The following is a 23,512-nucleotide window of genomic DNA, read 5'->3' as shown; positions in this document are numbered from 1 at the left end:
ATTGTGGGAAGGTAAACATATGGGGGAAACTAATAGAAGATAAGGATTGTTTTAGTAAGGTTTATTATGCCTGTTTCTCTCATGCCATCTCTGGGCTAAAGAATCCAGAGTCATCTCAGGTGATTAGGAGTCATTTTGCCCTTCTTGTATAAAATGGGGGGACACTTTCACAAAGGGAGATTTATACTCTGCTTTTAGGCAAATGGGGGAGGGTAGACAGTTTTTCTGTGCTGTTTCTCAGGTACCTTCCATTCAAAATAATCTTTATGCAAGGTGGCATATTTTGAGGTGTCATGCTCTGATCTCTTTCAATTTATGGTAGACCCAGATGACTATGAGTATTTTGCAAATAAAATTTTGAGGGTATTACAAAAATGTAGTTCCTAGAATCTTCTGAAATAAAGATCTGGCAACACTGGGTCCACTTTTCTACAAATAGCAAGTTAGAGCTGAGAAAGACTATCCCGTTAGATCAGTGAGCTGTCCCCAACCGTTTTGGCATCAGGGATCAGTTTCATGGAAGATAATTTTTCCATGGATGGGGCAGGGGAGGATGGTTTGGGGATTATTCAAACACATTACATTTATTGTGCAGTCAAACCTCTCTGCTAATGATAATCTGTATTTGCAGCCACTCCCCAGCGCTAGCATCACTGCCTCAGCTCCACCTCAGATCATCAGGCACTAGGTTCTCATAAAGAGCGCACAACCTAAATCCCTCATATGCACCATTTACAGTAGGGTTTGCGATCCTATGAGAATCTAATGCCTCTGCTGATGTGACAGGAGATGGAGCTCAGGCCATGATGTGAGTGATGGGGAGCAGCTGTAAATGCAGATGAAGCTTGGCTTGCTCATTTGCTGCTCACCTCCTGCTGTGTGGCCTGGTTCCCAACTGAGCCCGGGGGTTGAGGACTGCAGCTTTAGATGATACCTAAACTCACCATTTCAGTCCCAGCACTCCTCACTCTCTCCCCATATTGCCCAGATGGCTTTAACTTTCTACTTGGCCCTCCTGCCACACAAACCATTGAATTTAAGATGGTGGTGATAGGGATACCCAGGAAAACAAAAGGACAGTATTCTAAGAAGAAGAGAGATTGTAAGGTGCTCGATAGGTAATGTCTTAATAGCTAAGAGCGATGACTTCATACTTACTTTCTACCTCCTAATTGAAGATATTCAGCAAGAATAACTCATAAAGTAAGGACATTTAATCATGGGGCAGTAGACCAAGAAATGAAATACCTTTCAGAAAATAATTTTCTAATGTGGCTCGGTGAGGTTGAGGGTAATCACTAAACAGCACTCTGTAAGGTCTGACATCACTTTTGGGATCCATTTCCTCCAAAGGGTGAGCACTTTGGGACAAAAAAATGGAAGTGAAGGTTTCAAAACAACTAATATACAGGAGCAGTGACTCATTTTGGTCTTAAATGTAGTTACTCCAGTCTCTTCTCATTTAAGTCTTCCTATAAACATTTTGATTAGGCAGTTATAGTTAGCATTTGTCCAATGTTTCAAACATTTTCAAATTCTTTTATTATATTGCCTCATTAAAACTTCCTAAAAACCCTATGAAGAAACTCAGGCTCCAAGATGAAGAATAGATGAAGAAACTCAGGCTCCAAGAGTTTTAAGTGAATTACCTAAGTTCCTGTGAATATTAAGTGATAGAACTGGAAATAGATCCTAGATCTGATTTCTGGTTTTGTGCTCTGTAATTTTATACTGTCTGGGTCTTCATTATCTCCCTATAAATGGTGTCTCCTGTTTTTGTGTGTTGCCAAAGGACAGAGGCAATGACGCTAACCCTAGCAACTAGACAGAAATGTGAGAATTGTTTCCGAATTGGGTCAGTCTCTACAATTCATTCAGCCTTCTTTACCCCCTGGAATAAACCACCTGGGAGGTGGTTAGCAGTTTTCTCATGACATCAGAAGTATTGAACTACATGATGTATTGAAACTGCCTTTTAAGTTATTTTATTGTATCTTTTTTTCCCCATTAAAATGGGAGCTCCTCAAGGGCACTCTTGTTTAAAGCTGAATCCCCATTATCTACAACTATACCTGGCAAGTATAAGACACTCAATTAATATTTTATGCCTAATTCACTGATTTAGGATTTTGTGATACTTGCATTGAGTACTGGCTGTGCCAAGTCAAAGGCTGATTACTTTTCTGAAGTTCACGTTCTCCTTTAGGTCTGACAGGAATGAGGAATGATCAGTCCTATGAGGGAGTGTGGACATTGACCTGAGCTACTTGGAATTGAAACAATTATGTTTACATCGTTAAAGTTTCTGTGATAGGTGGCAAAATAGGTTTGTTCTATGTTAGGTAGCAAATAGGTTTGTTTATTTTTATATACCTTTTCTCTCAGTACTGCTTGTACTTTAACCTTTTGTAGCATAGGGAAGGAAAAATAATTTTCTCATCCACCCTTCATGAGTTCTTATGTGGGATACCCTGTAAAAAAAGACAGATTAACAAAAGAAAAACAAACAGAAGTTTACTAGCATGTATATTTCATATATATGTAACATACATATATATTAATATATATATGAGATAAACCAGAAAGATGAGTAAATCTCTAAAGTAGAACTCAAAGGGGTAGTTTAAATCTCAAACTTAAATACCATCATTCTCTAAAACAAAGGAAGAAGGGTATGGGGAAGGGCCCAGCTAAGATGGCCAGGAAAAGCATTATTAAACTGAAAAAATAAAAGAACTTTTATCTGAGGAAGGTGAGTCCTTTTAAATTATCAGGCTGAGTGGAGACATCAAAATGAGACAGCAATCACATCTTATTCCCACCTTTGAGCTATGTATTCATCTCTTGAAACTGCTTGCTATTGCCACAAGCAGCTATAAATTAACCCAATAGTGCTGCATTCATTGGACACTATAACCCGTACCCTATAGCTTAACAATGTATAACCATCATACTGAAGCATTTGGCTTAAACAAACAAAAAGTATAACCAATCACTAATCAACATTACTTCTGTAAACCAAGAATTCCTGACAGACAGCTTTGTATCAGCTCACTCTGTGACCTCCTATTTTTGCCTTTAAAACCTGCCTGTAACAAAGGCTAAATGGAGCTCATATTCAAGGTTACTTGGGTTTGAGTCTTCCAGGCAGCTGTCCTCACTTTGGCTCAAGTATATGCTTTAACTTATATTTTGTGCCTCAGCCTCTTGCCTTTAGATTGACAGAACAAAGGTAAGGTTTGTTAATGCAGATTTAAGTCTATGCCTTCTCTGTTGATTAAGAGTCTCTAGTGATTTAGTCATCTTTATCTTTCTGCTGCAGAGAGGTAGATACCCTTATAAGTGGAGATTTCCTTTATAGATATAAATTTCTCTTACAAAAGGGTAACTTTTCAGGGCTTCCTATGTGTCTACAGTTTCTCAAAATAATCCTTTTTCCAAACAGGCATATTTTGGGGTGGCAAGTCCTGAGCTCTGCAGGGGTGGAAAAGATGCAGTATCTTTCCTCGCCCATCATAAGGGTCGCAGCCAGCTCTTCAATAATAAAGACAAGTCAGTGAGAGAAAAGCGTTAACAAATTTATTTCATCAAAATTTTATGTGACACAGGAGCCCTGAGAATGAATATTCTAAGACCTAGGGAAAACTGTTTTTATGCTTAGGTTCTGACAACCCAAAATAAGTGACTGAGGCAAAGATCTCAATCAATGGAAGTTTATTAAGCCTAAGTTTGGGGATACGTGCAGGAAAAGCACAAACCACAAAAGCATCTGTGACCTGTGCCCTCCTAAGAGGGATCTGGGAACTCAATATTAAAGCGAGAGGGCATACAGAAAGAAAAAGGAGGAAGCAGTGGGCAGTGAGGGAATGGTTACGTTTTTATGAGGTTCTAATTAGTGCTCAGTAAATCTACATTTTACATAAGATAATGTTTGAAGAGAAAAAGGGAGTAAAGGAAGAATCAATTATGCAGATATCCCTGGGTAGGTGAAAGAATGATCCATTTCATCCTGTCTCTGTTCTGCACCTGGGAAGATAAGCGTGGAATCAACCTCATCAATGTGGAATCAGATAGACTTTAGTTTTAGGAGCTAGGCTTAGATTACAGACCTAAAGCTACAATTGACGTGTCCTTATTTATGGCAGGCCAGCAAAGAATTTATTTATGAATGATCTGTGAGGGCAGTCTTTTTACCTTTCCTTGGGGATCTGGCCAAGGCATAATGTTAGTAACAGCTATGCATTTGGAAAGGGGTGTTGCATGACTCAGCATCCAGGCTTGGCCATCCCTATTTGCATACGGAGTTGGGAGGGTGATCTTGTGATTTTTTTATATTCCTTTATAGTTCAATGAAGAATGGACGACTGTGTAAAATGTAATTGGACATAGGATGTGATCTGATGGTAATAGACGGAGGGGGGAAACCGAGCAAGGCCTGTCTATTCAGATTCTTCTTGGCTTCTCTGTGAAGCATTCCTTCTTCCTAGGTGTGGGGCAGGACCCCTCAAGAATAAGGATCAAAGGAGAAGGAAGAGGGTGATTTTTCTAGGTTTTGTGGCTTGCTTTGGGGGAGAGAGGTTCTAGTTTCTAACACCTGCCTTGGGGAAGAGGAATTCAGGCAGGCATGAGGTCAGAGAGAAACTTTGCTTCTCAGGCCTTCCTGTCTCGTTTTGTTCAAAGTACTCAGCATGCCAAAGCACCATAGTTTGGGATATCCTGTTCTGAGCCCCAGCAACCCCATCATAGTCATCAATACTTTCAAGTCCCTTTAGTTCAGAGCTTTCTAAGAGGTGCCATGTGTCAAAGTCTGACTAAACCAGGAAGTGGGAGAGGTTGGGAAGTACTGCTTTATTAAATTGTAGTCATAGTCTGAGATTCAGAATTTAGTAAGAAGTCTTCTACATGGGGAGTTCTTTGATAATGTAGGTGAGGGAAATACACAGACATGTTTGAACCAGTGGATCAGCAAATCTACAATTTCCAAGAACAGAAATCCAGATTTTAAAAGGTCAAGAAGGGCTTATTGTGTAGTCCTGACACTTTACCAGTTTGTATATGGTTGAACCTGGCCTTTTCTGATTCCTAACATTTGAATGCAGTGGGTGGTCTTGTTGGATAAAGACCTATTAAGAAAGGAAAAGAGGGCAAACAGTGTGTCTGATGCTTGCCGCTTGCCGGAAGAGCAGCAAAGCTCTCAGGATAAACATTGTAACATTGTAAAAAACATGCAGGAAGAGATTTACCTTTTAGGGCTTGGCATAGCCTGAAGCAGTTGGTGCTGTTCCCCAATGTGAGAACTCTCTGGGACAACATCAGGCCTCAGGAGTCTTTCTCGTGACTATTTGTCACTATTAAGAGTCAAGTGCCTATTTTGAAGAAAACAGAGCTGGTAGTTAAAATGTTTAGCAGAACTCCTTATAAAGTGTCAGGGAACAGGATATGTGTAACAGAGTAAAAAGACTAACATATATTGAGAGCCTGTTTCATATCAGACGCAGTGCTGGGTGCTTGTACATGTGCTATTTAGTCTTTATAATAGTTAAGATAGGTATTAGTTTCCCATTTTTTAGATTTGGAAACCCAGATTCAAGAAAATTAATTTTTTTCCCCCAAGGTCAACACACCTAGTAATAGTTGGAGCCATATCTAAATTTGAATAAACTCTCAAATAAATGATTTTTCCCCCATAATATTGTTTTGAGCTCCATGGGTAATGGTGGTGAGGACTCACTTCCTGATTTTCCTATAAAGGGAGAGGGAAACTGAATATAAAATAGCAGAATTTGTCTGCAAAGATTCCTTTCTAACCCTAACTTTCAAATTGCTTTATATATACTGAAGTTTTACATGTAATATCAAGATCTTATGAGTGATACAGTGGAGTGAGCTGAAAAGAGTTTTTCTCACTGAATAAAAATGTCTACAAAAATATATATGATTTTCTCAAAATTTCTAATAGAGCCATTTATCCTAAGGAACAGATAGATGCTAACATACCTTCAGGGTATAATATCTTCATTGTTGTTCTCTCTTTAGATTTAACCTTCAATTGAGAATTCAGATTTCTAAAACTGTTTATTTTAATGTATTTCTCAGAGGCAGACTCAGACATAGGGCCTCTGCCCTTTAAGTGACAGAATTACTGGAAGTTCCATTTTAGTGTTTATGTTACAGTATTTTTACTCTTCATTGGTGAAGAGAAAATAAAAGCTTTGCATTAGATTTTTCTTTTCTCTTTTCATGTTGCAAATGTAAACCCTCATTATAGCCCTGTTATGAGGATATAATTTTCCAGTAGTTTTGCTCTAGCGCCCCCTCTCAGTTTGAAATGAGGGATACAGGGATTTTCTTGTTTTTGTATCCTTGGGTAGCACTAGTCTTTCACTTAAAATTGTAATTGACAGAAGGAAAAACAGAAAAGTAATAGAATATTTGAGTTAATAACATAGGAAAAGCCAAATTAAGTTTGATTCCAAATCTCTAAAGTTGGTTTGTACTTCCATATGTTGAAGAATTGATGCGGCTGCTGTAATTTTTGTTTTGTTTTGCTTTAATCTCTGACATAGAGGATTGATTTAACATAAATAGAATAATTTTATTGGTACTTTCTCAGAGGTAGAAAGGATGAGATGATCTTATTAAAACAATATATTGGAAATGCTGTGCATACCGGCTCCCCTGCCCTCTTGATAAGGGTAAGAGAATTGTGGAAGTGAAGTATGAATGGCATCTTAACTGTGGACTTCCTGATTTTTCAGTGTTATTGTTGAATATTAAAATTATCTCTCAGTTTGCTTATAAGAAAATTGCTTGATTTGGGTATTCTCTTCTTTCTTAGGATTGACAGTGGTGGCTAGACAGGAAGGGCAGAGTTTGCACCTGAGCTCCTGACCCTGCTCTTAGTCAGAGTGCTCATTAGCAGTCCCCTGAGAAGGTTCATGTTCTTGGCATCTCTAGCTTGAAGGCTTGTTTGCACCTGGTGCCCTGTCATACTCTTCTACTTGGCTGTGCTGGCCAGTGTCACGGCCAGAGCTCAGAGGGAAGGAATGCACTTGACCATGGTGCCTCTGGTATTCTTCCACTAGCTGATGACCTTGTACTTCTTGGGCAGCAGCAAAGTATCAGAAGGAGCCATTAGGAGCATCCAGGAAGCAGGATGCTGCTGCAGATTTCAGGCTGCCAGTGGAGTTTCTTGGTCAGACTAGATTGCTAGATGCGCAGTGTGTTAGTGTTAGAGTGAAATATGTATTTTTTCCCTTTGGGAAAGTAAACAGAGATACTGACCAATATTATTTTACTGTTGGATATGAGAGACTGTGGTAAAATCAGAGAGGGGTAAGACACAGTTCTGTTAGAAATGACCCACGGTGTCATTAAGAAAGTAGTCAGACACTGCAAATTGTCTCAACAAGGCAAAACCTTTACTTCTGATCAGAAGGGCGCCCAGCGCGTGCTGCAGGGGGGTTTCTCATATTTTATCCCTAACGTAGACCTATGGCTGTGTCTCATCCCATTGGCCAGGATTTCGACCGACCACCCAATCTTTTTCTTACACGACCGGCTAAGGTGTGTTGTTAAGACACAAAGGAAGAGGAGGTAGGGGGCTCTTAGGGTAGTAAATGTTTAAAGTTGGTGGGCTAGTCAGGCACAGTAAGGTATGTGGAAGTGTGTTACTTCCTGACACTTTGGCAGAAAAGATGAAGCCAAGGTTATTTCCCCCTACAGTCCTACCCCCCAAAAACTGTTACGTTGCTTTAAATATATTATCATTAAATCCTCATAGCAACTTAATTTGTTAAATCTGTTTAAACCACCATTTTACAGATTCGAAAAGTAAAACCTAGCCAACAACACAACTAGGAAGTGGTGGTGTCTTGATTTAGAGTTGAATTTAGGTCTGTATGACTTCAAAGCTCATGTTCACTAATCACTGGGGATAGGAACTAGTAAACAGGCATGCGCACACACAGAATCAGGTGCTATGAGATGGTGTGCAATAATTGTCACATTTATAAGATTATTACATTTAACTCACAAATGCAGAGGAGGGAGAGAAAGGCCTGTTTGGCTAGAATATCAGGAAAGTCCTCATTAAGGAAATGGGATTTAATTTAGGCCTTAAAAAATATGTAAGATTCAGAAATAGTGAGGACTTTCCATATGGGAATAATAGTGTAAGTAAAAGATAAAAGAGTAATGATATCTAAAGGCAGTGTGTGATCATGGATTTTGATTCTGGACCAGGAAAAAAATTTACATAGGATTTTTGGGGGCATCTGTTAAAATCTGAATATAGACTGGATTAGATAGTATTTATCAATATTATATAACTGTGGCTATATAAAAGAATGTCCTTGTCTTTAGGAAACATACACTAAAGTATTTAGGGGTAAAAGTGTATGATATACTTACTCTCAAGTGGTTGTATGAGGAAGAGATTACAAAGCAAATATAGTAAAATGTAAATAATTTAACAATTGGTGAATCTGGGTAAAGAGTATAGGAGAGTCATTTTTGTACATTTTTCATATGCTTGAAATTATATGGCAAAAATATTTCCAGTGTCTATCCTTTTTATAAATGTGGCTAAAATTCTTTAGAAACCAGCAAAACCCAACTGAGGCATCTCATCCAGGAGTTAAGGACTATATTCTGTTCATGCTTCCTACATTAGCAAAGAGCTTGCCAAGCCAAATTGAGAAGATAAATGGACTATAATTTTATAGAGAAAATACATAAGTCATACTGTCAAGATGTTTTTCTTATACCTCCGTTGAGAACATACCTCACTTTTCTTTGAAGTAATTAGTTGTTTGGGCTAATATTTTGTCCCATTTTTTTTACTCCTCTTAGGTAGTTCATGTTTCTTGTTTACTGACATAATCTTGGGTAATGTGGTAAATGTGTTCTTTTTAATGAAAGGATAGACTACAAAGTGGAGTAAGAATTCTTTATTTTTTACTAATTATTTATATTTGTTTATTTATAACACTGTGTATGCTGCCTGTACTCCTTTTATATTTTAAATGCTTATCAGTCAAGCCTGGATTATATCTGAGTGAACTGTGCTGTTTGGAGCATTACTAAGGGCTCTCTTTCCCTTCAATCCACCCAGTCCTACTTACCTTTGGCCTGAATGGGGAATAGTCATACCCCAAAATGAAGGATGTTAAAAGCTTAAACTCCCAATTTAATATATTTATCTTTTTTTCATTCCGAAAGTGCCTATAAATGCTGATGTAATTTTTTTCAAGATGAGTAATTTGACGTTCTTGGATCAGACAACAAGGAAGAATTGGGAATTCCTCCTAATTATAGTTGGGAAGAGCCCCAGGTTGGTTCTACTGATTCTGATTTGGGATGATGGGAGAAGGAATCACATTCAAGGAGCTCCACGTATTAGTCCATAGAACCGCAAAAGTCAACCTTGCCTCCAGTTCTCCTGCTGACAGTAATAAGTAGCTATATACTGAATCCTCCCTGCCTCTTCCCCACATATCCACAGAAAGAGAGAGGGAATAAAAGGCCATCTTCCCTCATAATAAGAACCTAGTCTCTTTGTAATATTCTTCTCTCAGCCAGGCGTGGTGGCATATAGCTGTAATCCTAGCACTTTGGGAGGCCAAGGCAGGAGGATTGCTTGAGGTTAGGAGTTCGAGACTATCCTGGGCAATAGTGAGAACCTGTCTCTACAAAAAATAAAAAAAAATTAGCTGGGTGCAGTGGCGTGAGCCTGTAGTCCCAGCTACTTGGGAGGCTGAGGCAGAAGGATTCCTTGAGCCCAGGAGTTTGAGGTTACAGTGAGCTATGATGACACCACTGCACTCCAGCCTGGGTGACAGAGCGAGACTTCGTCTTTTTAAAAAGAATATATATGTATATATAATTATAAAATATGCTTCTCTGCCTGGGTCATATGTATATATTAACTCAGCTGGCTGCTGTCCCATCATACTACTACATTCATTCTAGAAATCTTCCAAATGTAGCCAGGATATACTTATTGCCTATCCATAAAGTGGTTTATGTTGGCTACTTAAGATTGACTTTCAGTGTCATACTGGCAACACCCAGCTTTCCTTTGAGTCTTTCTTAAAGTTAACTGAACCATAGTCACACGTGAGTACTTAATGACTGTTAACGATGGTGTTTATACTATACATGAATGTGAGTCAGGATTGTGCAATGGTTAAGTGCTTAGGTACTAAAGCCAGATAGACCTGGGTTTAAAACTGGCTCTGCCACTTACTGCTTGTGTGGCTTTGAGTAAGTTACTTATCTTTTCTCACTTTCCTCACCTGTAAAATGGGGTAATATTATCCTCACCAACATGAAATGATGCATGTACAGCACTTAGCAGAATGCTTGACATTTTTTATGTGTTCAATAAATGTTAGCCATTATTAGTTATCATTGCTTATTAATATTATCATTATCATTAATTTTTGTTATTTTGTGTAATTTCTGTCTCCCCCAAATTTGCTAATGTCTTCAGATTTCTCAGACTTTTCCCACAATTGCTCCTACTTCTATTTTCCATGCTGATTTTTCTTTAATTGTGGCATTTCATTTTTTTAGGCAGTTTATTTTTCCTGAGGGTTCAGAAATGATCCCTGCATCTGCCTCGAACTTTTCTATTCCCTCCACTGTTTTCAAAGTATACTGAATGAATGGTGACCAAGTAAGAAAGTCTATTTTTTCACTAGTTAGGACCTGACCATCTGCTCTTATCTTTAGCAAAGGACTGAACTTTTAAGCTGTAGTTTATAGAATTGTGCACAATATTTAAGTAAATGAGGCCTTACTTTCTTTTTCTCCATAGATTGGATCAGAAGTATATCAAAGCCCTTAAAATCCATTGCATTATCTGATGAAGTCTTTCTGCTGGATGTGCAACTGAAAAGATCTGGTTTGGGTTAGATGAGTGAATTCTGTCACTTTTACAGTTGTTCAAAGTACCTTACCTTCTAGCTTGATCTCTTCCTAGTTAACAAGACTGTTCTAAGGATCAAATGAGATCATGCATGTGAAATGGCTTTCTGAACTGTAAAGCATGGTGTTAGTGTGAGAGGTGATTATTGCATTTGAACAAAGGCCCCAGCCACACAAGTGATGTCAGAATTCAACCCTAGATAATTAAAGATGCAGCCTCCTCTTTTCCTACCTCTCTACATACCGCCTCCAGAAGTTTGCAGTAAGATATTTGAGCTAGAGAAGCTAATGACTAACTTCATGCGGTATCTATAAATCCTTTCCCCTTCCTTCATCCCTATATTATTCTCTCACAGACTGCTGTGCCAGATCCTGAGTTAGTCCTCAGGGCTACACCTGGGACACAAGCATGGCAGGCAAGGCACTTAATAGGATCTAGAAGTGGGGATTAGGAGAGATTTCTTTTGTGCCATTTTCTAATCCCCTTCCTGGCAGCCCCCATAGATTAAACGACATTTCAAAATCAAATGCAATGAGGGTGAGCCCAGATATGGCTTCTGCCAAACTGGGCTGGCAGACCTGGGCAGATAGCTTTGATGTATGTGTGTTTCTCTTATTTCTGGACTAACTACTAGAAATTCTTACTTGTACATTATGAGCAGCAAGCCACAAATTAAGTGTGAGGTCATCATCATCAAACACAAACAACTTACCAGATGTTTGATAAGCACTCAACCCTCAAAGCAGTGGGGAATGTTATGTTGTATCCTCCCAAAATTCATATATTGAAGTTCCAACCCCCAATACCTCAGAATGTAACTATATTTTGGAGATAAGGTCTTCAAAGAGGTGATTAAGTTAAAATGAGGCTGTTAGGGTTGGGCTCAAATCCAAAATGACTGGTGTTTTTATGGTAAGAGAGAGAGATACCAGAGGTGCTTGTGTACAGAGAAAGGCCATTCAGGAAGATGGCTATCTGCAAGCCAGTAAGAGAGGCTTTAGGAGAAACTACACCTGCTGACACCATGATCTTGGACTTCTAGCTCCCAGAAATACGAGAAATAACTTCCTGCTGTGTAAGCCACCCAGTCTGTGGTATTTTGTTGTGGAAACCTTAGCAAACTGATACAGGAATACAAACACATAGGAAGAGCTTTTGTAGTTGAAAACCCAATAAAATTAGCCCCCACAACCCACGTAATCCCACAACTCCAGCAAAAAAAAAAAAAAAAAAAATTAAAATCACCTGAAACTTTTTCTTCCCAAATCAGCATTTTCTGAATTTGAAAGTCCTCCAATCCTTAGTATTTTCAACCTTTGCCCTCCTTACATAGCTCTATTTACTTCCTCTAGAGAAGAGCCAAGGGAAATGCTGCTTTTTAACTATGCCTATTTCTGCCTAATGGTACTGTCATGGATAACCTAAAGAAACCACGTTGAGACTGGGCGTGGTGGCTCATGCCTGTAATCCTAAGACTTTGGGAGGCCAAGGTAGGAGAATGGCTTCAGGTCAGGAGTTTGAGACCAGCCTAAGCCATAGTGAGACCCCATCTCTACAAAAAATAGAAAAATTAGTTGGACATGGTGGCACATGCTGGAAGTTCCTGCTACTTGGCAGGCTGAGGCAGGAGGATCGCTTGAGCCCAGGAGTTTGAGGTCACAATGAGCTACAGTGATGCCACTGCACTCTACCCAGGGTGACAGAACAAGACCTTAAAAAAAAAAAAAAGAAAAGAAAAAGGGAAAAAAAACAGTAAGAAACAAAACAAGAAACCACATTGAGAAAGCTGGGATTAGGTAGATAGAGTGCTGTTGGCAGAGCAAGTTGATGATCTGTGTAGTTGGAGAATATCTGCAATCCCAGAATTGGTTTGATTAGTACCGCTTCTGCCTTCTTCCCCTACCAAGGGGTTTGTCATTCATTGCTGTTGCTGTGCTCCTGTTTTTGTGTTATGTATTAGGATATTTCCCCATCTTAATCTGTAGATTATCAAGAACCCCTTAGAAAGCAAGTGCCATTGCATAGTTTGCTCTGCCACACTAGTGATGTTCAAGCAACTCTGGATGATTGTGTGTGTGTGTGTGTGTGTGTGTAAATATTCTGTATTTCTTTCATGTAAATATATTGTAGTTTGTTTGTCAAAATTGTTTGCAAATGAGTTTGCCCTGGAATGTACCTCATCAGGAATGATGACAGGCCCCAGTCTGAACTGCAAACTAAAATCAGCAACACTCTTTTTCTTACTGTGCTAAGAGTTTTGTTATTTGGTTTCTTTAAGATTTAAGTGAAATGTCTTCCTCCTTCAGTATGATTTGCCTTTCAGCAGTTGTTTCTCCTGTACTCTGTCCATTGTCATATGGGAACTAGTTCTACTTAGCCAAAAATTAGAATGATTTCTTGTAGATCAAACCAGAGCACCTAAAAATAGTTCTTTACCCAGATATTTTTCAGCCAAAGTTTTTCAAAATGCAGAAAATCTTAATAGCTAAACATTAAATCCTGCTGAAAATGAGAAGTTATAAAATGAACTGGGACATGATGTTTTAAAAAAACATAGAAATTAGCCATGATTTAATTGTATTCAGCTTTTAATATTTGTATAACTTGGCTTCATTTTATTTTCTTTTGTTGGCTATTTCTAAAAATCTCTTTGTAAATGCTTAAGTCCTGGTGCTTATGTAAATCAGTACAAAATCAGGTATTTCTAATTAGTTCCCATTCTACCCTTTTAAATGTACACTATGTTAACTAACAAAAATTTAATAATGAGGGTTATACTTTGGAAAAAGAAGAGCGTTATTTCTCATAATGGGTAGCAACCTGCTTGGAGGCCATCCCAACAGGTTGGGAAGCCACCCCTGGCCCCGGGCAGAAGCCAGACACATGTGCTTCAAAGGGAAGACAGAAGGAATAAGATTTTATTATACATTGAGGTGGTCAAATATACATATTCAACAAGCTATAGGAGGAGTCATGAATATCTATGAAGGGAAATCATGCATTTGTAATTGTGCTTTAGATACCTACCATCCTGTCATGGCTGGGAACTCAGTTTTAAGGCATTTCTGGGACCCCCTGTCCGAAGAGGAGTCCATTCAGTTAGGAGGGGGCTTTAGGATTTTATTTTTAGTTCACAACTTAGTTGGGTTTGAAACTGCCCAAACTCAAAAGTCACATGTGGGTGTTGGGGGGTATAGGTTGAATCAAAGAGCTGGGAATTCTGGGCTTCACGTAATTGGGGCAAGTCTCTAGGTTTCTTTTGTTTTTTCTAGTAGTGAAATGAAGATCGATGGTACCTTTACCTTTCATTATCCATTGATCTGTAATGGGGAGCAGAATGTATGTCAGGCTGCTTTGAAATCTCTGGGGGAAAAAGAATAGTGATAATCTTGGTTTAGTAGTACGTAATTCAGCCAATGAAAGAACGACTCATTCTTGCAAGATCAAAACTATTTTCTCCCTTTCAGAAACAAGTCAGTGTTGCCTGGGCCAAAATACATGTTCCTTTTGACCATACATTGGCAGGACAGGCACATCTAATTTTCTTCTAAATTATGGCTCTAGCTTTTTCCCAGCCAAAGAATCTTAAACCAAAAGAAGAATCTCAGGGTCCTGTTCTTGGCATATTCCCACCTTCTCTCCTCTTAGAAATTAAAACAATTTTGAGTGGACAGTGTTCTTGGAATCTCATTGCCTTGTTAGCTCACAGGCCCTGAGCCTGCAGGTAAAAATTAAAGCACAGCAGCAGGAGGGGTGCACGTGTGTGTGTGTGTCTGTGTGTGTGTGTGTGTGTGTGTGTGTAAATTCGGCCTTTGGTTTTTATTGAGATTATCTTGTTAGTGCCCCTTTTGTGAGGTTCTTTAGGTTTTCCTGATGACTAGCAGCTTTGGGATTGAGTGATTAGAAGGGCATGGCAGCTGGGCACAGTAGCTCATGCCTATAATCTGAGCTGCTCAGGAGGCTGAGGCAGGAGGATGGCTTAAGCCAGGGAGTTTGAGACCAGCCTAAGCAACATAGGGAGCCCTCATCTAAAAAAAAAATGAAGAAAGAAAGACATGGAGGGTATAAGTCATGGGATCTGATTAACTGAAAATATTTCACCTATGGATCTATGTCTGTGTCTCATAGGGGTTATGAAGTAAGGAGAGGGATTTGCCTTTGGTGCTTTTATGTCTTGTGCGCTAGGTAGTTCCTACACCCCCACACCCCCAGTCCATCTTAATGCTTTAATGCAGGCTACTCAGTTCATTCTTCATGGGAGAAAATAAATCTGATTTTTCAATAATAGAAAGGTGTTAATAACTTTTTATATTACCTCTTCTGGGGGTATTTATGTTTTAAAGACACAATCTCGCCTGAGGGCAATAGTCCTGGTCACCGAACATAGGAAATATGGGAAATATTTGGGAATAAGATGTTTCTGGCTTAAATTGCACCTTTGGGAAGGATTTTCAAAAGTAGTTGTGCAAAGTCACAGTTAAAGTTCCTCTCTCTCAACAGCTCTAATCTCCTTTTCGGTAAACCTTTTGCAGAGCACCAGAGCTGCTGTGATACGGTCAGATTAACCAGTTTAAATTCACCTCCTTTTTCCATTTTGTGGAAATATCTAAAGGATGGGCCAATAAAGGAAGGCAAAGAGAAGCAGCAGAGACCCAGATATTAGGTCTCTGAATAATTAAGATCTTGTTTTATTTTACAATGTTGCCATTTTATATTTAACTTATGTGTGTTACTTGAAATTGAATTTAGGTGGCTTAGATTTGTTTAGCAGTAACTTATATCAGTGGTAGATCTGAAATTTCTTAGATACCCAATGTGTCTTTCTCTCTTGAGTTTCCAGAAAACTGCTTAAAAATTCATGTTTCCTATAAAGTTTATTTTTAAATATAAGAATTTACAGGAGTGGGGCCTTTTTAATTTTTTAAGCATTCTAACTCCTTTTATCAGGTTGTCCTCACAAAAGTCCTTTGAATGCCTAAATGACATCTCCAGAAAAATCAGTAATTGTCCAGTGATGATTAATGCTTTTAACTACACTGGTAATACTCAGCTCTGTTCTTGGAGATTGTGAGAATATGGATAAACATTTACTCTAGAAGCTTCTCTGGCTGTGAAAGCACCTAGTATGTGCTGATGAGACTGCTATGTTCATGTATTAGAGTGAATTCTGTTTGGAGATCCTGTCTTAGTCCCACATAGCTCTTAGGACGATGTGGATACCTATTGAGGTTTTTTTTTTTTTTTTTTTTTTTTGAGACAGAGTCTCACTCTGTTGCCCAGGCTATAGTGAGTGCCGTGGCATCAGCCTAGCTCACAGCAACCTCAAACTCCTGGGCTTAAGCCATCCTCCTGCTTCAGCCTCCCGAGTAGCTGGGACTACAGGCATGCGCCACCATGCCCGGCTAATTTTTTCTATATATATTTTTAGTTGGCCAGATAATTTCTTTCTATTTTTAGTAGAGACGGGGTCTCACTCTTGCTCAGGTTGGTCTCGAACTCCTGACCTTGAGCGATCCACCCGCCTCGGCCTCCCAGAGTACTAGGATTACAGGCGTGAGCCACCGCGCCCGGCCTGAGTTTTTTTTTTTTTTTAATTTAAGTTTTAATTTAATTGCTCAGTCACTAAGCTGCAGTCTTAGACTCCAAAAGAGTCTGATATCAGTTCTTTTTTAGCCTCAGTGGGATGACCTGCTTTGTGATGTACAGTGATTTTTTGTGTGTGATTCCCTACACCCCTTTTGGAAAATTGGGTTAGCATGCTCTTTACATAGTAGGTTTTGGACTTGTTGGCAGTTGTATTTGAAATGAGATGGGTAAGCGTACTCATGGAGCTAAAAAGAAGAGAGAGAGAGAGAAATGAAATGAGGATGCTGGGGATAAAAATGGCCTCAGTAAGGACCATTGGTAGTGATATTTATTGCTTAAAAACTTTGTTGAAGGATAAAGAAAAAAGATTATAAATCACAAGTTTTCTTTTTGTAAAGTATTGTTTTAAGATACAGCATAAGCTATCCATTGCTTTAGATAGAGGGTATTAAGAACAGGTTATAAAGATGAAGACATGTTTCTGTTATTAAGGACCTTTGGTGCAAATTCTTTGTGAAATCTCATCTTCATCGTCATCGTTGATGTTCTTCCTCCTTCGCCTGCCTGCCTCTCTCCCTTCCTTCCTTCATTCATTCCTTCCTACATCCTTCTAATATCAAAGCTATCATATAAGATTTCAATATCAAATGATAATAGGAAAAATCAAATATTGGTTCTGGCTCATCCTGTTAACTTATTACTTGGAAGGCAGCCTTCCTACCAACTTAGGCATGATGAAAATCCTTGCTCTGCTTATCTTTGGAGTTTGTATTTGATGATTCTGTACTTTGGCAGTCTTAAGAGACTCAGCTTTTTAAGTGTACGTTGGTTATGTGAACCAGAAGAAGTAGTGATTGAGACCAGTAAATAAAGTAGGAAATGAAGAAATGGTACCCCTACATAGAAAATATTGGAAATATCAGAGGAGGTGTTAGAGGTTGGGGAATAATATCATAACCTCTCTCTCTTCTTGCCTAAACACAACTGTAAGCTAGAGAATGAGGGAGGGACACAGCCTTTAGAGAACAGCCTCTTTGGAACAAGGCAGAGAAGGGTAGAGAATGGATATAAAAGAGCAAATGGAGAATAATCAGCACCATTTTCAGAGAACTATAAAATTTTAATTTTGGATAAATGGTTCCTTGGGAAAGAACTTGGATGATCTTTTGCTACAAAGAAGCTATGTCTGGGATTCAAGGTCTCCTGAAGTAGTTAAGGAACAGTAGCAATGATAATTGTGAGAAAGACACAGGAAGCCAGGGAATGAGTGGTGAACACACGTTTATAATACTCATCAAGATGTTTTGAACTTCTCTGGGGAGTCATGTTTGGAGGTACTGGGTACCTTATTTATTATATAATTGCTCTTAAAGAAGCTATTGCCAGTTCTGACCTCTGCCATATAGTATCTCTCTCTCATCTTTAAACACATAAGGCACAGAGTGGGAGAGCTGCAGGTCGGAGGGTTATTTTAAATTTATGAAAGGACAGCCCAAACAAAAGATAGGCATTATGGCCAAAGTTTGTGCTCAGTAAAGAGTCCCTTTGTGTCCACAAATGAAATGAAAAGAAAAATTTTGGGAATAAGCCTTATGAAATGTGGCCAGCTTTATGTGGCTTTTTTGAATCAGTAGTGGTTAGTGGGATCCTAAGGCACCCTTTCCCACTCTCACCCTCCATCTGCCAGCTGTATCATTTTTAAAAGAAACCACAACACATGAGAGCCAATAATGCCAATGTTGTATTTAATGCTAAAGTTAGATCAATATAAATTCGGGGATAAATTTATTATGATAATTTTGCATGGGGAATAATAATAGTATAGAAAATAGATGATAGGATTTTTTATTTTGTATTGAATTTATTCTAAATAGTTCCACTTAAGTATTTAATAAATCATAAGTCTTTTTTTATTTTCTATTTTTAGTATTTTGTCACTGTAGCATTACAGAAGAATTGCTCAGGACATGCTTATAGGCCTAGATAAGGAGTCACGTGAATGGACATTATGCACAAAGAGGTTATTTAATGTGTAGATGGATAAAACCAAACATTTCTTCATTATTTTATAGATTAATAATCAGTTATACTCTCTGACCCTGATAAGAAATGAGTTTAAGCTAAAGCATTAAGGATTTAGGCTTGACAAATAAGAGTTTCCTGAGGATTATACAGTGGTTACCTGGGAAAGGAGTTCCTTACGAATATGTGAGATGGCCTTCTCTAGAAGTTGTTAACTCTGGCTTGGTTTTTTTTGTTGTGGCCTCTCAAGAGTCTCTTCATAGGATTTTATGACTTTTTAGCTTTTGCACTTGGAGACACAAAAATGTGAATATTTTGCCTTTGCTTTCTATTGTATAACAAATTGGAACAGTTATTTAAAATCTTGAGTTTAATGCACTGATGTATTCCCATGATCACAAAAACATGTTCTTGATAGTGATGTGCATACATATTTATCTGCTAGCCACTTTATGATTTTACCCCAGGTTGCATCCTTTACTGAAAAGAGGCAAGTTCTAACTCTTGACTCAGATACTTAAATACAGGAATTTTAGTGTTGTCATCTTTTATTATTAATACCAGTTAAAGAAAGGCCTAGATAAGGAAAGACGACTTTGAAAAAAATATCATGTGTTTCAGAGTGCTCTTGTACTTTCTGCCTCTGCCTTGATAAGCATTACCTGCATTTCTAAATATATTTTCAAGTGCATTAGATGTACTTGCCGTAGGGTACCCCAGCCAAATGAAAAATTTGAAGAAAGCCCTCTATGTTAATCCCCAGTTTAAGGGCTTTTGAATTACTTATAAAATATTTTGATAACATCACTGCATGAAACTAGGCCTTGATAATACAGCTTCAGGTAAACGATTTCTTCAAGAGTCATATGTGATTATATTAATATGTGTCCTTCATAGGTTGTTAGTGTGCATTGTTTTGAGAGGAGAAAGGTGAAGGTTAGGAGTGGAGGGAAAATACATCTTTAACTTTGGACTCTCTTTATCTGGCCTGCTATTTCTCACTAGTTATTTAGCTTTCCTTAAAAATAAACTGAGCTTCATTCATACTTATAGGTCCAACCAAATATTGAATACTGAAACCTACAACAAACTATTGATCCCTTAGTCAAAGATCCTGACTATTTATTAATATGCTGTCCTCAATTCCTATATCTATGAATATTGTCCTTGGTAATCTCCTCACATATAAATAGAAAACCAGGTGATTTATGACCATAACTGACTATCACTGAGGTGAAACATGGGTTACCTCATCTTTTTTGCCATTTTCCTGAATATATATGTTATATACTGGCAATTACTACTTTCTAGACCATTGTTTCCAAGGCAGATTGTTAAAAAGTGTTTTAAAGTCAAGGTAAAGGTCTCAGTAAGACCAAGTGGAGAACAGGAGCTTTCAAATCTGAGGTCTGTTTTTAATTTTGCCAACTTCCTAATGTGCCATAAATTTGCTTTTCTTTCCAAAAGGAGATAACCCTTCCTTCAGTTTGAACACAGGGAGCTTCCATTATTAATATTCTTTCTTTGTTTAAACTTGATTTTTGTTTTGGACTCAATGGAAACTTGGCAGAGTTTCCAAGTTCATATGTGAGACTACACGCCTCTCTATCCAAATACATGTTTAAGGACAGGGTTCCTGCAGGCAGGAAAAACTGCCTTCCCTCTCTTTGGAAGCTTTTCATCCCCTTCTTTTCCTCTGCACTTATTTCTCCAGGGGTAGGGGAGGATATTCAGTGCCATTAGTATAGAATTAGCTCAGTAGCTTAGCAGCAGGAAAGACACTTTTTCAAAATCAACTCCTGAATGTTCTAGGTGATAGCAGAATGACTCCTTCCCCCTGAAGAGGTTTGTTGGTCTTCTTTTACCTGCCACTTTGAAAATGGGGTAGAAAATACCATAGTATTGTAGGGGAGGAAAAACTTTTCCTAAGTCTCTTAGGTTTGTGTATGAGGCCTGCACATTAAACTGAGAAAAGATTCACAGGAGAAAAAATTTACAAATTTTATCGATGTTAATATTTTTAATTTTGCATACACAAGGGCTTCACAGAAAAAAAGTGAAAATCCAAAGAGGCAGTTAGACTTGAAAGTTTGTATACCATTTTATCAAAGGGAGATAAATTGTGGTGAAGCGACTAGACACAAGACAAAGGGTTAGGGCTCCTGGGATGGTAAATTATGGGAAGGTAAATATATGGGGAAACTAATGGTAGATAATCGGGGTTATTTTAGGAAGGTTTGTTTGTGCAGACTCATCTTGGTGCCAACTTTCCATCATCTTCATGGCCATAAAACTCTCCCAGAAGGGGGATTTATGGCAATTCTCATTTTTCAGAAGTTTCTGCTTTTAGTCAGATATGGGAAGCTCCAAGAAGACTTCTTTCTCCGTCTGTTGCTTCTCAGTTGCCTTCAGGTCAAAATAATCTATATGCCAAAGCAGCATATTTTGGTGTGCCCTGTTTTGATCTCTTTCAGTATTTAGAGAGGAAACTGTACAGAAAAGTTTTTGACCTAGTGACTCTGCCATCAACAAACTCAGGGACATTAAACATATCATTTAACCATGCCTGAGTTTTCAATTTCATTATCTAGAAGACAAGGCAATTGGATTATATGATCTCTAAAGATTCATGTTGCTCTAAAATTACTTACTGTTCTTACTCTTGCATACATACAATTTGCCCTTGTCTCTCAAGACAATGTAGACCTAAGGTTTATCCAGTGTACGTGAAATTTCTGCCACCACACTTCAAAGACCTTATTCTTTGATATCTACTTAACCTAGGAACAGTGATTGAAGGGAATATATTTGAAGGAGATCTTGGGAGGGTTGGCTTGCAGCAAGTGGAAGGACCTTAGAAATGTTTATTGCTATTTTAAGATCTGGTTATCTTTCAGTTGTCTAGCTGATATTTCCTAAGCAACTTGCCAAAAGTTCTTCTCTGCCACTAAATCTGAGTTTGCCAATTCCCAGGCTAACTCAGAGCCAATCAAAATCCTCCTTTCATTGTTATACTCCAGGGTGCTATGGAGACAGCATGGACTTTGGAGTCAACCAGAGCTGGGAGTTCATAATCTTACTCTGATTTTTTTTTTTTTTTTTTTGAGACAGTCTTGCTCTGTTGCCCAGGCTGGAGTACAGTGTTTCGATCATAGCTCACAGCAACGTTGAACTCCTGGGCTCAAGGGATTGTCCCACCTCATCCTCCCTAGTAGCTAGGACTATAGGAGCACACCACCATGTCCAGCTAATTTTTTTTTTTTTTTCTATTTTTTTACAGAGATGAGCTCTTGCTATGTTGCCTAGGCTGGTCTCGAACTGTTGGCCTCAAGTGATCCTCCCACTTTGGTCTCCCAAAGTGCTAGGATTACAGGTGTGAGCTACCAGGCCCAGGCTTCTGATTTTTTTTTTAAATACCAATTAAGTTCTCTGTGCCTCAGGGTACTTATCTATAAAACAGTAATACTTAAGTACTTACCTTAAAAATTATTTTAAGATCAAATGAGATAACAGACGGGAAGAACTTTTCACATGCCTCATAATGAGAACACCCAACATTTGTATATTTCTTTATCATTTATGAAACACTAGCGTAGAAGCAGTTTCATTTAGGGCATTGTGTGATTTGCTTTGCTGGGTAAAATATCACTTAGATACTAAGCTCTCAGCCAGGCTTTCTGGGCTGGGACCCTGGGCCTTTTGATCTTGGTCACGGTAGTTGGAGAACCTTGGCTACCTTGGAGTCCCCTTAAAACATCTTTTTATCTTTTCTAGGAATCTGAATTCCTGTGTTTGGAATTTGATGAGGTCAAGGTCAACCAAATTCTGAAGAAGCTGTCAGAGGTAGAAGAAAGTATCAGCACACTGATGCAGCCAGCCTAACTGAAGATGATGAAGGAAGGAGTTGGAGTTGGAGGAACAAAGTGTTGATCCCTCCCCGCTGACCTTTTTAAAAAATATTTTTCCCCCATTGGTATTAAATCCTCAAAATCAATCTTGTCTGCCTCTGCTTACTGAGATTTCTTTCTCTCTCCATTTCATTTACTCTTAACAGTTGTTCTAGTGTAGAGGTTCTCAGACTTCAGCATGCATAAAGGTTATAAAAAAGGCAGGCTTCTAGGGCCCTATCCCCAGAGACTTGGTTTCAGTAGGACTGGGGTAAGTGGGGTTAACTCTGGAAACCCTTGCCATGCTGGTTTGTTCTGGGTGTGATCTTAAGGGATTTGTACAAGATAAATCATACAATTAGAAAAGGAGGAAAAAAAACATTTTGGTCGTGCAGATACAGGGCTGACCAAGTGCCATGTGTCCTGAGCTGAGGCACGGAGAAGCCTATCTAACCTAGAAAGGATGTCCCTGACCCTAGTAAAATTTGAGATGCTTCTAGAACTGATTCAAACATTTGGATTAGTTCTGCCTAAATCTGGGGAGTCTGGTTTGATTTGAACTACTGAGGGACTCAGGCTTTTCTGGAGCCCAGAACTAAACTGGCCTTGTATTAATAACAAAGGGACTCCTTTCGCTTGCCTCAAATCAGAATTGTGGAGAGAGGAAAATGTCTACTGAGGTGATTTCTTTTACCTCAGAAAATTTTATGTGAGTCATCAAATAAAACTTCTTCCAGAAAATTTCTTTAAGAAGAGCTAGTATGATAAAAACTAGGTCCTAGTAGAGAAGTTACCAAACACCCGAGAATATTCCAAAAGGAGAAGGCTGTCAACCAGTATATTGAGGCTATGGTCCTTGTTGAACAGGTTTTATCATCTGATACTGATAATATTTAGAAACTGCAGTTGCCTTTAGGGTATAATATGTCTTAAAAATGTGGTTCTCTTGGTCTGTGGTTACAGCATATGTCAGTTCTAATGAGTTTATTTCAGGGCAGGAATAGTCCTCTTCTGTTAAGCAGTTTCTCCTAAATCAACTCAGAGACATTTCAGGAGCTCTTCCAACACTCAAGCTGAAATTATT

General features: G+C 38.5%; 1 protein-coding gene across 2 annotated transcripts in view; it reads left to right on the top strand.

The window, feature by feature from the left end:
- Positions 1–22,537, top strand: part of COMMD1 (copper metabolism domain containing 1) — a 152,077-nt gene extending 129,540 nt beyond the window's left edge. For both annotated transcript variants that reach the window (XM_069494262.1, XM_069494261.1), the window contains exon 3: positions 22,316–22,537. In XM_069494262.1, coding sequence (XP_069350363.1) covers positions 22,316–22,423 — 108 coding nt within the window. In that variant the 3' untranslated portion in view covers positions 22,424–22,537. The remainder of the gene's footprint in view (positions 1–22,315) is intronic.
- The last annotated feature ends 975 nt before the right edge of the window (positions 22,538–23,512 follow it).

Source organism: Eulemur rufifrons, chromosome 19, assembly GCF_041146395.1.
Source record: "Eulemur rufifrons isolate Redbay chromosome 19, OSU_ERuf_1, whole genome shotgun sequence".
In the NCBI taxonomy this organism is placed as follows: domain Eukaryota; kingdom Metazoa; phylum Chordata; class Mammalia; order Primates; family Lemuridae; genus Eulemur; species Eulemur rufifrons.
This window is presented reverse-complemented; position numbering and strand designations above follow the sequence as displayed.